The following is a 15,248-nucleotide window of genomic DNA, read 5'->3' as shown; positions in this document are numbered from 1 at the left end:
TCTGGATCCAAGGTCTTGATCAGTCTGTTGAGTTGTCGGTCTACTTCTTTGCAGTAGTTCTGTTTAGTATGACGGTGGCCCCTCCTTTGTCTGCTGGTTTGATGATGATGTTGCGGTTGGTCTTGAGAGCGCGGATGGCATAGTGATGTGCTTGGGTGACGTTCGGGGCAGTCTTGTGAATGCGACTGATGAATATGGCATTGACACGACTCCTGATGGCTTGAGCATACATGTCGAGTCGAGGGCAGCGGCCTTCCGAAGGGGTCCAATTCGACTCTTTCCTTTTCAGTTGCTGCACCGCAGGTCTCTCGGTCTGCTGTTCCGGTTCATTGGTCATTAGCATTCCAAGCATTGTCTGACATCTTTGACTTTGTCTATATATGTGTTTCTGGAACATACCTCTTCATTCACCTGAGGAAGGAGCAGTGCTCCGAAAGCTAGTGTTTGAAACAAACCTGTTGGACTCTAACCTGGTGTTGTAAGACTTCTTACAGTACCGCACAGAACAGGCCCTTCGGCCTTCGATATTGTGCCATGCATTGTCCGAAACCAAGATCAAGCTATCCCACTCCCTGTCTTTCTGGTGTGCTCCATGTGCCTATCCAATAACCGCTTGAAAGTTCCTAAAGTATCCGACTCCACTATCACAGCAGGCAGTCCATTCCACACCCTAACCACTCTCTGAGTAAAGAACCTACCTCGGACATCCCTCCTATATCTCCCACCCTGAATCTTATAGTTATGCCCCCTTGTAACAGCTACATCCACCCGAGGAAATAGTCTCTGAACGCCCATGCTATCTATCCCCCTCATCATCTTATAAACCTCTATTAAGTCGCCTCGCATCCTCCTCCGCTCCAAAGAGAAAAGCCGTAGCTGCCTCAACCTTTCCTCATAAGACCTATCCTGCAAACCAGGTAGCATCCTGGTAAATCTCCTTTGCACCCTTTCCAATGCTTCCACATCCTTCCTATAATGAGGTGACCAGAACTGCACACAATACTCCAAATGTGGTCACACCAGGGTCATGTGTAGTTGCAGCATAACCCCGCGGCTCTTAAACTCAAGCCCCCGTTAATAAACGCTAACACACTATAAGCCTTCTTCACGGCTCTATCCACTTGAGTGGCAACCTTCAGAGAAGTGTGGACATGAACCCCAAGATCTCTCTGTTCCTCCACATTCCTCAGATCCCTGCTGTTGACCCTGTAATCAGCATTCACATTTTTTCTACCAAAATGAACCACCTCGCACTTATCAGGGTTAAACTTCATCTGCCATTTTTCGGCCCAGCTCTGCATCCTATCAATGTCACTTGGTTGGCAGGATTACATAGAATTTACAGTGCAGAAGGAGGCCATTCGGCCCATCGAGTCTGCACCGGCCCCCGGAAAGAGCACCCTACCCAAGGTTAACACCTCCACCCTATCCCCATAACCCAGCAACCCCACCCAACACGAAGGGCAATTTTGGACACTAAGGGGAATTTATCATGGCCAATCCACCTAACCAGCACATCTTTGGACTGTGGGAGGAAACCGGAGGAAACCCACGCACACACGGGGAGGATGTGCAGACTCCGCACAGACAGTGACCCAAGCCGGAATCGAACCTGGGACCCTGGAGCTGTGAAGCGATTGTGCTATCCACAATGCTACCGTGCTGCCCTCAATGTGACACGTGATGTGTCAGAGGGATCAGTCCTGGGCCTCAACCTTTTACAATTTATATCAATTACTTGGATGAAGGGACTGAGGATATATTTGCTAAGTTTGCTGATGACACCATGATAAGTAGGAAAGTAAATTGTGAAGTTGGCATTGGGGGGCTACAGAGGGACACAGATAGGTGAAATGAGATTGCAGAACTCTGAGACGCAGAAGGATCTGGGTGTCCAAATGCATGAATCACAAATGGTTGATATCCAGTTACGGCAAGTAATTCGGAAAGATACTAGAATGTTATTGTTTATTGTGAGGGGGAATTGATTACATAAGTAGGGAGGTTCTGCTTCAGTTGTACAGGACATTGGTGAGACCACATCCTGAGTATTGTGTATTGCTCTCCTTGTTTAAGTAAAGATGTAAATGGGTTAAAAGCAGTTCAGGGAAGGTTTACTGGGCTATTACTGAGGTTGGCCTCAGTACTTAGAAGAGCAAAGACTGGAGAGATAAGATTTTTATCTACTAGTTTAGAAGAGTAAGAGGCGACTTGATCGAAACCTTTAAGACCCTGCGGGGCGTTGACAGGGTGGCTGTGGAGAGGATGTCGGAGAATTTAGAATGAGGGGTCACTGTTTAAAAATAAGGGATCCCTCAGTTAAGGCGAAGATGAGGAAACACATTTTCTCTGACAGGGTGGTGAGTCTCTGGAACTCGCTTCCTCAAGAGGAGGTCAAAGCAGAATGTCTGAATATTTTTAAGGTTGAGCTAGATAGATGCTTGATTAATGGCGTGGGGAAAATTGTACCCCCGATGTCTGGTGTGTGGCTATCAATCAACCTCCCTTCCATTAACTACAGACACACCAGAGCAAATGGTAGAATGTCCCACATTGTTATTACGACCTCGAGAGCTAACGCCTGTGCCCCAGGCTGATTGTATCCTTGGGGTGTCTTCTTACAATTGCCAACTCCAGCTAAACATGTGTAATACAGATTGATGCCAAAATGTTTCACCCCTTCAGGACTACAATTTCAAGTTAATTCCAATATATTATTTTTTTCCCTCCTTGATTAACAAGGGGGTGAAAGGTTATCGGGGGAGGCAGCTGTGTGGGGTTGAGGTTACAATCAGATCGGCCATGATCTTATTAAATGGTGGGGGAGGCTCGAGGGGCTGAGTGGCCTCCTCCTCCTAATATAATTGCAAAGATCACACCTTGCCTACTCCGTTGAACTCCTAACCCCTTATTCGAAGATTTTATGTTCTGTTCCCCTTTGTAAACATCTGTTTGCCGTGTTGCTCGGCTTACCAAGATATTAAAACTCTAGTTCCATTAGCATAACCAAACCGCCCTTATGCAGCTTACCTTTTCCAATAGTGCGTAAAAAAACATCTATAACCAACAGAGAACATTCCTGTTTATTGGATTTCCCTGATATTGCCATGCTATCATGGGGCGGCACGGTGGCACAGTGGTTAGCACTGCTGCCTCACAGCTTCGGGGTCCTGGGCTCAATTACGGCCTTGGGCAACTGTCTGTGTGGAGTTTGCATGTTCTCCCTGTGTGTGCGTGGGTTTCCTCCGGGTGCTCCAGTTTTCTCCCACAGTCCAAAGATGTGCCGGTTAGGTGGATTGGCCCTGCTAAATTGCCCGTAGGTGGGGTTCCGGGGCGAGGATGTGGGAATGGGCCTAGGTAGGACGTTCTTTCAGAGGGTCGGTACAGAGTCAGTGGGCCGAATGGCCTCCTTCTGCACTGTAGAGATTCTATGATCCTAACCCTTTTGGACACTCGGGGGCAGTTTATCACGGCCAATCCACCTAACCTGCACATCTTTGGACTGTGGGAGGAAACCGGAGCACCCGGAGGAAACCCACGCACACACGGGGAGAACGTGCAGACTCCGCACAGACAGTGACCCAAGCCGGGAATCGAACCCGGGACCCTGGAACTGTGGAGCTCAGCTTTGGTGTTTTACACTCTCACACACTTTGATGAGTTGCCAGTGATGCTTTGTGCCAGTGGAACTGTCTCCCAGAAGGTGGTGTCCAGGCTTTGAGGGGGAGGAAAGGCATTTTCTTTTAAAGTAAACTTTTTCTTCTTGGGTGGGGGCTTTGACTTTCTTGGTGTGCAGCTTTACATCGAGTTTCCCTCATTGGCGATGGTGCCAGAGAATAGGATGGGGCGAAGAGATGGGGGCCGGTGACCACTGGAGGTCCACGGTCATGCTGGAGTCCAGGGCCTCGCAAGCCAGTGGAGCTCACCATTTTGCTGATGGAGGGGGGGGGGGGGGGGGGGAGTGTCACCAGTCCCAGCAGCTTGGGGGAAGCTCAGGGTCTCACTGGCCGGCCGTTTTCACAGTGATACTACAATCGAAAGGACAGCTGAGTGGGATGGGAAATCTCCAAGAATAGAAAGGGAACAAATATCTTTCAGAGTTTAACCTGAAACTCACATCTCGCAAGGATGTGCGCTCAGTCCTCTACTGTACTCCCTGTACACATCTCAAACAACGATGAATCAGACTACAGAAGGAAGATAAATCACTTGGTTGCATGGTGTACCGAAAACAACCTGTCTCTAAATGTTGGAAAGACCAAGGAACTGATCATCGACTTCAGGAAGCGTAGCACGACACACACGTCTGCATCAATGGCTCCGAAGTGGAGGTGGTCGACAACTTTAAGGTCCTGCGGGTCACCATCACCAACAGTCTGTCCTGGTCCACTCACGTTGATACAACAGTCAAGAAAGCCCAACATCGTTTCTACTTCCTACTGAAGCTAAAGAAATTCGGCATGTCTGCATCGACTCTCACAAACTTCTACAGATGTGCGATAGAGAGCATCCTGTCCGGCTGCATCACAGCCTGGTACGGCAACTGATCGACTCAAGAGTGCGATGAACTCAGCCCAACGTATCACACACGCTTGCCATCCCATATTGATTCTGTCTACACCTCCCGCTGCCTCAGGCTGACAGCATTATCAGAGACCCCTCCCACCCAGGGATTGCCTTCTTCCAGACCCTTCCATCAGGCAGAAGGTACAGAAGTCTGAAGACCCGCACATCCAGACATAGGAACAGCTTCTTCCCCACAGCTACTAGACTCCTCAACGACTTCCCCTCGGACTGATCTGTTCCCTGTAAGAACACTATTCACGACGCCCTATGCTGCTCTTGCTCACTTATTTTATTTGTTTGGCCCCTTGTTCCGCACTGTAACCAATCACTGTACCATTTGTCAATGTTCTCTGTTGATTATTCTTTTCGTCTTCTATGTACGTACTGTGTATGTGCCCTCGGCCACAGAAAAATACTTTTCACTGTACTTTGGTAAATGGGCAATAAATCAAAGCAAATCCACCTTGGTGACCAAGACTGACCTTTCTTCAATATGTGTGTTCCGCAGATGAAGAGAAGAGTATTGCCTCAGATGAAAGTGCTGGAATCGAACCCAAGAATTTGTTCTTGCCTCTTGAAGCACAGTTATCGCAGGTTCGAGGGCCAGCCTTCAGCTCGTATTTAACAAAGTCTCAGGTTAGTATGGACATGTGGACAAAGTTGATCTGATGCAGAATGGAACCTTAGGTCACAACTAAAGTACTGATTACAGTTGAAGTCATGAGGACTGATGTGATCCAGAATGTACAGAGGCTGGTCCTAGGACTGAAGCAGTGGAATAGGAGAAGGCCATGTCTCCATTTAAGCCTCTTCCACCATACAGTGAGATCCTGGCTGATGTGTGACCTAACTCCATATACCCACTTGTGTCTCTTAACCCATTCCTCCAGCTCCTGACTCCATCCCTCCCTTGGCAATAGTCTGATATTAAACCAGCCTGTTCACAACTTTGGAGTCACATCCGATGTTGAGATAAGTTGATCCAACATTCTTTCCATCTCTATGACTCTTCTGACTTCGCCTCTGTCTCAGAAGGTGCTTCTGCTGAAACTCTCATTATTAATTTATAATCTTAGTTACCTCGAGACTTGACCCGGCTGGTCTCCCTCATTCCATCATCCGTAAACATGAGGTCATCCAAAACTCCACTGCCTGTGCCTTAACCCGCACTTAGTACTGTTCCTCTCTCTTTATTGTCCCCATTGAACACCATCTTTATTTTAAAATTCTCAGCCTGGTTTTCAAACCTCTCCATGGTCTCCCTATCTCTCCAGCCCCACAACCCTCGGAGATATCTGCGCCCTCTAATTTTGATCTTTTGGACGTCCCTCATTTTAATCTCTTCATCAGTCACGACTTTGTCTTTAGTTAGGTCCCAACCCCTCCACCTCTCCTCCTCACTCACCTCCTTGAGGACACTCCTTAGAACCTACTTTTTAAAAATCAAGCTTTTATTCATCAGACCGAATGTAGCTCGGAGCCGTACTTTGTTTGACATAATTGTTTTAAAAAACTATCCATCTTATTTTTTAATTTAACAAAGTGTTTAACCTCAATACCTGTTTGAAAAAGAGAATTTCAAACTTCTCGTGCGTTTGTATGTAAAAGTGTTTCCTGACTTTACTCCTGTAAGGACATGTTTAATTTGTAAACCATGCATCTCTCCAGTCCTATATTCCCTAACCATCAGAATTCATTTCTCCCTGCTCCACCTTAATTGTTCCAGTTAATCTGCTAAATACTTAAATCAAAATACCCCACTAACTTTCTAATTGCCAGAAAATAGAACCATAGTTAGAGTAATCACTCCTCATCATTTGACCATCGGATAGAATTTCACACCTCCCGGTCAGGGCCCAACCAGAATGTGCGTTAAGAAGCAGGTGATGACGTTGGACACGATGCGGATGCAGGCACGGAAATAATTAGAGGAGTGATTAAGGAGATTAAAACCCCAATTGACCGGAATTTAATGTTGTGCGTGCGACAAAGCTCATTGCACGGACAGCACAGGGGGGGAGTCTAACAGGAATTGGTCCTGTTTATGTCCAGAGCAGGATAAAAGGCCCCTGCTACCTACAGTGCCTGAGGAGTTTGGCGTTGGTAGGGGTGTCCTGTAATGTGGAAAGAGTGTTTGGTGTGTTGGATTCATCAGAGTGTTGAGCTCGAAGGAGTTTTCTATAACCTGGCACCGGAGGTTTGGGCCCCTCTGTCACTTTGTGCACAGGTGAGCCCCATTAGTTAGGAATCCTCTCAGAAGGAGCGATCACAATAGAACATAGAACATTACAGCGCAGTACGGGCCCTTCGGCCCTCGATGCTGCGCCGACCTGTGAAACCATCTGAAGCCTATCCATTTTCATCCATATGTCTATCTAGTGACCACTTAAATGCCCTTAAAGGTGGCGAGTCTACTACTGTTGTAGGCAGGGCGTTCCACACCCCTACTACTCTCTGAGTAAAGAAACTGACTCTGACATCTGTCCTATATCTATCACCCCTCAATTTAAAGCTATGTCCCCTCGTGTTGCTCATCACCATCCGAGGAAAAGACTCTCACTGTCCACCCTATCTAACCATCTGACTATCTTATATGTCTCTATTAAGTCACCTCTCAGCCTTCTCTCTAACGAAAACAACCTCAAGTCCCTGAGCCTTTCCTCGTAAGACCTTCCCTCCATACCAGGCAACATCCTAGTAAATCTCCTCTGCACCCTTTCCAAAGCTTCCACATCCTTCCTATAATGTGGTTACCAGAACTGCACGCAGTACTCCAGGTACGGCCGCACCAGAGTTTTGTACAGCTGCAGCATGAACTCGTGGCTCCGAAACTCAATCCCCCTACTGATAAAGGCTAGCACACCATATGCCTTCTTAACAGCCCTATTATCCTGGGTGGCAACTTTCAGGGATTTATGTACCTGGATGCCGAGATCTCTCCGTTCATCTACATTACCAAGAATCTTGCCATTTGCCCAGTACTCTGCATTCCTGTTACTCCTTCCAGAGTGAACCACCTCACACTTTCCCGCATTAAACTCCATCTGCCACCTCTCAGCCCAGCTCTGCAGCTTACCTATGTCCCTCTGTAATCTATAACATCCTTCAGCACTATCCACAACTCCACCGACCTTCACGTAATCTGCAAATTTACTAACCCATCCTTCTACACCCTCTTCCAGGTTGTTTATAAAAATGACAAAGAGCAGTGGCCTCAAAACAGATCCTTGCGGTACACCACTTGTAACTGAACTCCAGGATGAACATTTGCCATCAACCACCACCCTCTGTCTTCTTTCAGCTAGCCAATTACTGATCGAAACCGCTAAATCACCTTCAATCCCATACTTCCGTATTTTCTGCAATAGCCTACCGTGGGGAACCTTATCAAACAATATGGTGGAATTTAAAATACAGATGGAGGGTGAGAAGGTAAAATCAAACACTAGACTGGGAGCAAAGACTTTATGGTGAAACAGTTGAGGAACAGTGGAGAACCTTCCAAGTGATTTTTCACAGTGCTCAGCAAAGGTTTATACCAACAAAAAGGAAGGACGGTAGAAAGAGGGAAAATCGACTGTGGATATCTAAGGAAATAAGGGAGAGGATCAAATTGAAGGAAAAGGCATACAAAGTGGCAAAGATTAGTGGAAGACTAGAGGACTGGGAAATCTTTAGGGGGCAACAGAAAGCTACTAAAAAAGCTACAAAAGCAGAGTAAAATAGATTATGAGAGTAAACTTGCTCAGAATATAAAAACAGATAGTAAAAGTTTCTACAAATATATAAAACAAAAAAGAGTGGCTGAGGTAAATATTGGTCCTTTAGAAGATGAGAAGGGAGTTTTAATAATGGGAAATGAGGAAATGGCTGAGGAACTGAACAGATTTTTTGGGTCGGTCTTCACAGTGGAAGACACAAATAACATGCCAGTGACTGATAGAAATGAAACAGGTGAGGACCTTGAGATGATTGCTAACACTAAGGAGGTAGTGATGGGCAAGCTAATGGGGCGAAAGGTAGACAAGTCTCCTGGCCCTGATGGAATGCATCCCAGAGTGCTAAAAGAGATGGCTAGGGAAATTGCAAATGCACTAGTGATAATTTACAAAAATTCACTATACTCTGGGGTGGTCCCAGCGGATTGGAAATTGGCAAACGTGACACCACTGTTTAAAAAAGGAGGTAGGCAGAGAGCGGGTAATTGTAGGCCAGTGAGCTTAACTTCGGTAGTAGGGAAGATGCTGGAATCTATCATCAAGGAAGAAATAGCGAGGCATCTGGATAGAAATTGTCCCATTGGGCAGACTCAGCATGGGTTCATAAAGGGCAGGTCGTGCCTAACTAATTTACATAGAACATAGAACAGTACAGCACAGAACAGGCCCTTCGAGCCATGATCACCCTACTCAAACCCACGTATCCACCCTTTACCCGTAACCCAACAACGCTCCCCTTAACCTTACTTTTTTTTAGGACACTACGGGCAATTTAGCATGGCCAATCCACCTAACCCGCACATCTTTGGACTGTGGGAGGAAACCGGAGCACCCGGAGGAAACCCACGCACACACGGGGAGGACGTGCAGACTCCGCACAGACAGTGACCCAGCCGGGAATCGAACCTGGGACCCTGGAGCTGTGAAGCATCTGTGCTAACCACCATGCTACCCTGCTGCCAAATTTAGTGGAATTTTTTGAGGACATTACCAGTGCGGTAGATAATGGGGAGCCAATGGATGTGGTATATCTGGATTTCCAGAAAGCCTTTGACAAGGTGCCACACAAAAGGTTGCTGCATAAGATAAAGATGCATGGCATTAAGGGTAAACTAGTAGCATTGATAGAGGATTGGTTAATTAATAGAAAGCAAAGAGTGGGGATTAATGGGTGTTTCTCTGGTTGGCAATCAGTAGCTAGTGGTGTCCCTCAGGGATCCGTGTTGGGCCCACAATTGTTCACAATTTACATTGATGATTTGGAGTTGGGGACCAAGGGCAATGTGTCCAAGTTTGCAGACGAGACTAAGGTGAGTGGTAAAGCAAAAAGTGCAGAGGATACTGGAAGTCTGCAGAGGGATTTGGATAGGTTAAGTGAATGGGCTAGGATCTGGCAGATGGAATACAATGTCAACAAATGTGAGGTTATCCATTTTAGTAGGAATAACAGCAAACGGGATTATTATTTAACTGATAAAATATTAAAACATGCTGCTGTGCGGAGAGACCTGGGTGTGCTCGTTCTTGAGTCACAGAAAGTTGGTTTACAGGTGCAACAGGTGATTAAGAAGGCAACTGGAATTTTGTCCTCCATTGCTAGAGGGATGGAGTTTAAGACTAGGGAGGTTATGCTGCAATTGTATAAGGTGTTAGTGAGGCCACACCTGGAGTATTGTGTTCAATTTTGGTCTCCTTACCTGAGAAAGGATGTACTGGCGCTGGAGGGTGTGCAGAGGAGATTCACTAGGTTAATCCCAGACCTGAAGGGGTTGGATTACGAGGAGAGGTTGAGTAGACTGGGACTTGTTGGAATTTAGAGGGATGCGGGGGATCTTATAGAAACATATAAAATATGAAGGGAATAGATAGGATAGATGTGGGCAGGTTGTTTCCACTGGCGGGTGACAGCAGAACTAGGGGACATAGCCTCAAAATAAGGGGAAGTAGATTTAGGACTGAGTTTAGGAGGAACTTCTTCACCCAAAGGGTTGTGAATCTATGGAATTCCTTGCCCAGTGAAGCAGTTGAGGCTCCTTCATTACATGTTTTTAAGGTAAAGATAGATAGTTTTTTGAAGAATAAAGGGATTAAGGGTTATGGTGTTCGGGCCGGAAAGTGGAGCTGAGTCCATAAAAGATCAGCCATGATCTCATTGAATGGCGGAGCAGGCTCGAGGGGCCAGATGGCCGACTCCTGCTCCTAGTTCTTATGTTATGTTCTTATTAGCCGACCTGCTGATGGATATTGTGTACTCGGGGAGCAGCCCCTCCTCTGAAGATGAGAGGGTCAAATATTCCGGAGACATTGGTCGCAGGCACCCACCTCAGGCGCAGGTCAATACACGGGATGGTCAAGGACTGCCCCCAGCGAAGACGCCACGACCCAGCTGGCAGGGTGTACAGGCAGCAATTGAACTACCGTGACATGTCCGACGTCCAGTGACGCACTCTTCAGATGTGTGAGAAGGTTCATCCATTTCAGGTCAGTCAGGCTGAGCAGACGACAGGCATTGTAGCCATTACTGGGTCTCTCCCCGCACCCAGGGAGTGATTGATTATATCCACGTGGCCATCAATGTGCCAGCTGACAAGCCAGGAGCCTTTGTGAACGGGAATTTCACTTGATGAATGTCCAGATTGTGTGTGAGCAGGGAACCCGGATCCTGGGAGTTTGTGCTCAGTACCCAGGCCACTCCCACTCCCCGTCGCCCACAGGTGTCCAGACTCTTTCCTGCTCCAGCTCATTTCGACAGGTCGTTGATCGGTGGCCAGGGTTACCCATTGAAAAGGTTAATTGATGACACCTTTCAGGCACCCAAGGATGGACACAGAGGGGAGATACAACCGCTGCGATGTGTTCACGAGGGCCGCTATGACAAGGACAATTGACCTCCGACTCCGCAGGAAGGAAGGGAATGGGTGACCACCAGGCAGAACAAGAGAGTCCAGCGGGCAGTGCAGGAATCTGCTGTGGCCATTCCCTGCAAAACACATATACCGCTTCGGATACTGTTGAAGGGAGCAACAGACAAATTTGTTGCACCGTGATTGGTTCTGCTGCAGAGGGGAGGAGTAATACGTGTGACAATGCAATAGTTATAGAGGATTCGATTGTAAGGGGAATCGACAGGCGTTTCTGTGGCTGCAAACGAGACTCCAGGATGGTATGTTGCCTCCCTGTTGTGAGCGTCAAGGATGTCTCGGAGCGGGTACAGGACATTCTCGAGGGGGAGGCTGAACAGCCAGTGGTCGTGGTACACATTGGCGCCAACGACATGGGTAAAAAAAGGGATGAGTCTCGGGTGCTAAAACCAAGGTGGTGATGGGCCCAAGGGTGGCAATTTTTGGGGTTTCGGAAGACCCGGGAGTCCAGGGTGAGAAAGAGGCCGATGTTCTGGCCTTTGCTTCCCTGATAGCCCGGCAATGAATACTGCTGGCATGGAGGGACTCAAAACCCCCGAAGACCGAACTATGGCTTTCGGACATGTCAAGTTTCCTGGGTATGGAAAAAATTAAGTTCGCCTTGAGGGGATCTGTACTGGGGTTCGCCCGAAGGTGGCAACCATTCATCGACTTCTTCGCGGGAGAGTGAACGCCAGCGGGGGGGGGGGGGGGGGGGGGGGGGGGGGCGCGTGGGGAGAGAGTAGTGTAGAGTAGGAGGGATAAATATGCGGGTAGTGTCGATGGGAGAGGGGCGGGCTTGTGCAGTATGATTTTTACGTTGATGTTTGCTTTTTTTTGTGTTGTTATCTGTAACTGTTTACAATGCCGAAAAATACCTCAATAAAATTGTTTGATTTAAAAAAAAAAGGGATGAGGTACCCAGACACACCAACAGAACGGCATTGCTTCACAGGCTTACATTCACTACTGAATAAGAGGCCATAGGATTACCTCAGATGCCTGACTTCTCACTGGCCAACTTCACCAGGCCTGCACCTTTCAGCTCTATCTTTAACTGGGAGCATCTTGCTGTTCCTTTCTTTAACAAAGACAAAGATATGTACAGCACAGGAACAGGCCCTTCAGCCTTCCAAGCCTGTGCCGACCATGCTGCTCGTCTAACCTAAAACCTTCTACACTTCCAGGGTCCGTATCCCTCTATTCCCATCCTATTCATGTATTTGTCAAGATGCCCCTTAAACGCCACTATCGTCCCTGCTTCCACCTCCTCCTCCGGCAGCGAGTTCCAGGCACCCACTACCCTCTGTGTAAAAAACTTGCCTCGCACATCTCCCCGAAACCTTACCCTTTTCCGCCTTAAACCTATGCCCCCTAGTAATTGACCCCTCTACCCTGGGGAAAAAGTCTCTGACTATCCACTCTGTCTTTGTCCCTCATAATTTTGTAGACCTCTATTAGGTCGTCCCTCAACTTCCTTCATTCCAGTGAGAACAAACTGAGTTTATTCAACTTCAGGGAACAGTATCTTCATCAATTTCCAGTTCAGTTTGTCCCTTTGGCTTCAGTATTTTCATTCCCTGGTTTCTAGAACTTCCTATTCTTTAACCTCTGGAACTTGCTTTCTTAACATTACTCCATTGTTATGACTCTCTGCTTCTGCTGCCAGTTCCTGACAGCGCTGCTCCCTCTCTAACTGCTACTAGCTCCAGCTTTAACAAATCTCAAAAGATCTTTCTAATTTAAAGTGGCCCCTGCTTCCTAAGCAATAGCCTAGTCTTTCTTAAAACTCTGGTTGATTTCACGTCGTAAACTCTCTAATCACAATGCAGGGACAGTCTTTTTTTAACAAATTTTGAGAAGTAACTGTGAAAAGCCCCTAGTCACCACATTCCGGCGCCTGTTTGGGTACACAGAGGGAGAATTCAGAATGTCCAATTCACCCAACAGTACGTCATTCAGGACTTGTGGGAAGAAACCGGAGCCCCCGGAGGAAACCCATGCAGACACGGGGAGAACGTGCAGACTCCACACAGACGGTGACCCAGTGGGGAATCGAGTGCTAACCACTGTGCTACCATGCCATCCTATCTATGTCACTCAGAATTTTGTACATCTCGACAGCACATCACCCCCCCCCCACTCTCCCCCCCCCCCCACCCCCCCCCCCCCCCACACACACTCTCCCCAGCCTAACCAGCCACTCCCCATAACTGAAACATTCCAGCCGACGCAACTTAGTGATGAACATCGGAGTTCCGTGCAGCTACCTCCACCAGTGATGTTCAACATGCAAGAGTTTTGATTTATCAGTTGAGGAAAAACAGATTGTGATCCACAGGAGGCTTCCTTCTCCACGTTTGATCCAATTCTCCAAGGTGACCGAGGATGGTGATTTGTGTGGATGTTGTTTGATGTGTATGATTCTTGACTTGTTGTGGGACAGCACCATGTTATTAAGGTGCACTTTGCAAGGCCAACAAAATTGCATGTTCCTTTGACATGTCCTGATTGAATATCAAAGTTGCAGTTGAGTGGACAATCCAGTTATGAAAATGAAATGAAAATGGCTTATTGTCACGTGTAGGCTTCAATGAAGTTACTGTGAAAAGCCCCTAGTCGCCACATTCCGGCGCCTGTCCGGGGAGGCTGGTACGGGAATCGAACCGTGCTGCTGGCCTGCTTGGTCTGCTTTAAAAGCCAGCGATTTAGCCGAGTGAGCTAAACCAGCCCCTTATACAGTTATATTTGTGTCTTCCTTTCTAGCGGTTTGATAAAACAGAGTGGCTGGCTTTGCAACTTCAAAGGGCAGTTAAGCATTCACCGCGTTGGTGTGGATCTGGAGTCACGTATAGTTCAGATGAGGTAAGGGTCTGAAAGAGCATTAGTGATCCAGGTGGACTTGGTTCAGATAGAACCAATACCGTCATCGTCACTTTGGCGGGTACCAGCTTTATGTTTCCGTTTTATGTTGAACTGAATTCAAAAACTGATGTGTGCCGTCTGCATATTGGTTGAAACCGCTACATTACTAGTCCAGTAACATCGGCATTGCATTAACATACTCTAAACGGTGGAGAAAGACCCTTTTTTGGCTCTTTGCACCTAGATATCCATTTACTCATTTACTCCCATCTTCAAAAAAAAATCTGAACTTTATGATGTAGAGGCCTGAGGGTTCATTCCAAACATCCTACACTGCCAGTCTGCCATCACCCCCCTGTCCATCCAAACCTGCCCACACTGCCAGACTGCCATCACCCCCTGTCCATCCAAACCTACCCCCACTGCCAGTCTGCCATCACCATCCAAACCTGCCCACACTGCCAGTCTGCCATCACCCCCTGTCCATCCAAACCTGCCCACACTGCCATCACCCCCCCTGTCCATCCAAACCTGCCCACACTGCCAGTCTGCCATCACCATCCAAACCTGCCCACACTGCCAGTCTGCCATCACCCCCCTGTCCATCCAAACCTGCCCACACTGCCAGTCTGCCATCACCATCCAAACCTGCCCACACTGCCAGTCTGCCATCACCTCCTGTCCGTCCAAACCTGCCCACACTGCCAGTCTGCCATCACCCCCCTGTCCATCCGAACCTGCCCACACTGCCAGTCTGCCATCACCCCCCTGTCCATCCAAACCTGCCCACACTGCCAGTCTGCCATCACCATCCAAACCTGCCCACACTGCCAGTCTGCCATCACCATCCAAACCTGCCCACACTGCCAGTCTGCCATCACCATCCAAACCTGCCCACACTGCCAGTCTGCCATCACCCCCTGTCCATCCAAACCTGCCCACACTGCCAGTCTGCCATCACCCCCTGTCCATCCAAACCTGCCCACACTGCCAGTCTGCCATCACCATCCAAACCTGCCCACACTGCCAGTCTGCCATCACCCCCTGTCCATCCGAACCTGCCCACACTGCCATCACCCCCCTGTCCATCCAAACCTGCCCACACTGCCATCACCCCCCCTGTCCATCCAAACCTGCCCACACTGCCATCACCCCCCCGTCCATCCGAACCTGCCCACACTGCCATCACCCCCCCCCG

The 15,248-nt window shown here is 48.1% G+C and overlaps 1 protein-coding gene across 7 annotated transcripts in view; it reads left to right on the top strand.

The window, feature by feature from the left end:
• The window catches only part of LOC119956181 (protein FAM149B1-like), a 133,105-nt gene that overhangs the window by 36,182 nt on the left and 81,675 nt on the right, over positions 1-15,248 (top strand). For 4 of the 7 annotated variants that reach the window (XM_038783119.1, XM_038783115.1, XM_038783114.1 and 1 more), the window contains exons 7-8: positions 5,075-5,202; positions 13,952-14,050. In XM_038783119.1, coding sequence (XP_038639047.1) covers positions 5,075-5,202; positions 13,952-14,050 — 227 coding nt within the window. The remainder of the gene's footprint in view (positions 1-5,074; positions 5,203-13,951; positions 14,051-15,248) is intronic. The other 3 variants (XM_038783121.1, XM_038783118.1, XM_038783117.1) reach the window with 1 other exon arrangement.

Source organism: Scyliorhinus canicula, chromosome 22, assembly GCF_902713615.1.
Source record: "Scyliorhinus canicula chromosome 22, sScyCan1.1, whole genome shotgun sequence".
Classification (NCBI taxonomy): Eukaryota; Metazoa; Chordata; class Chondrichthyes; order Carcharhiniformes; family Scyliorhinidae; genus Scyliorhinus; species Scyliorhinus canicula.
This window is presented reverse-complemented; position numbering and strand designations above follow the sequence as displayed.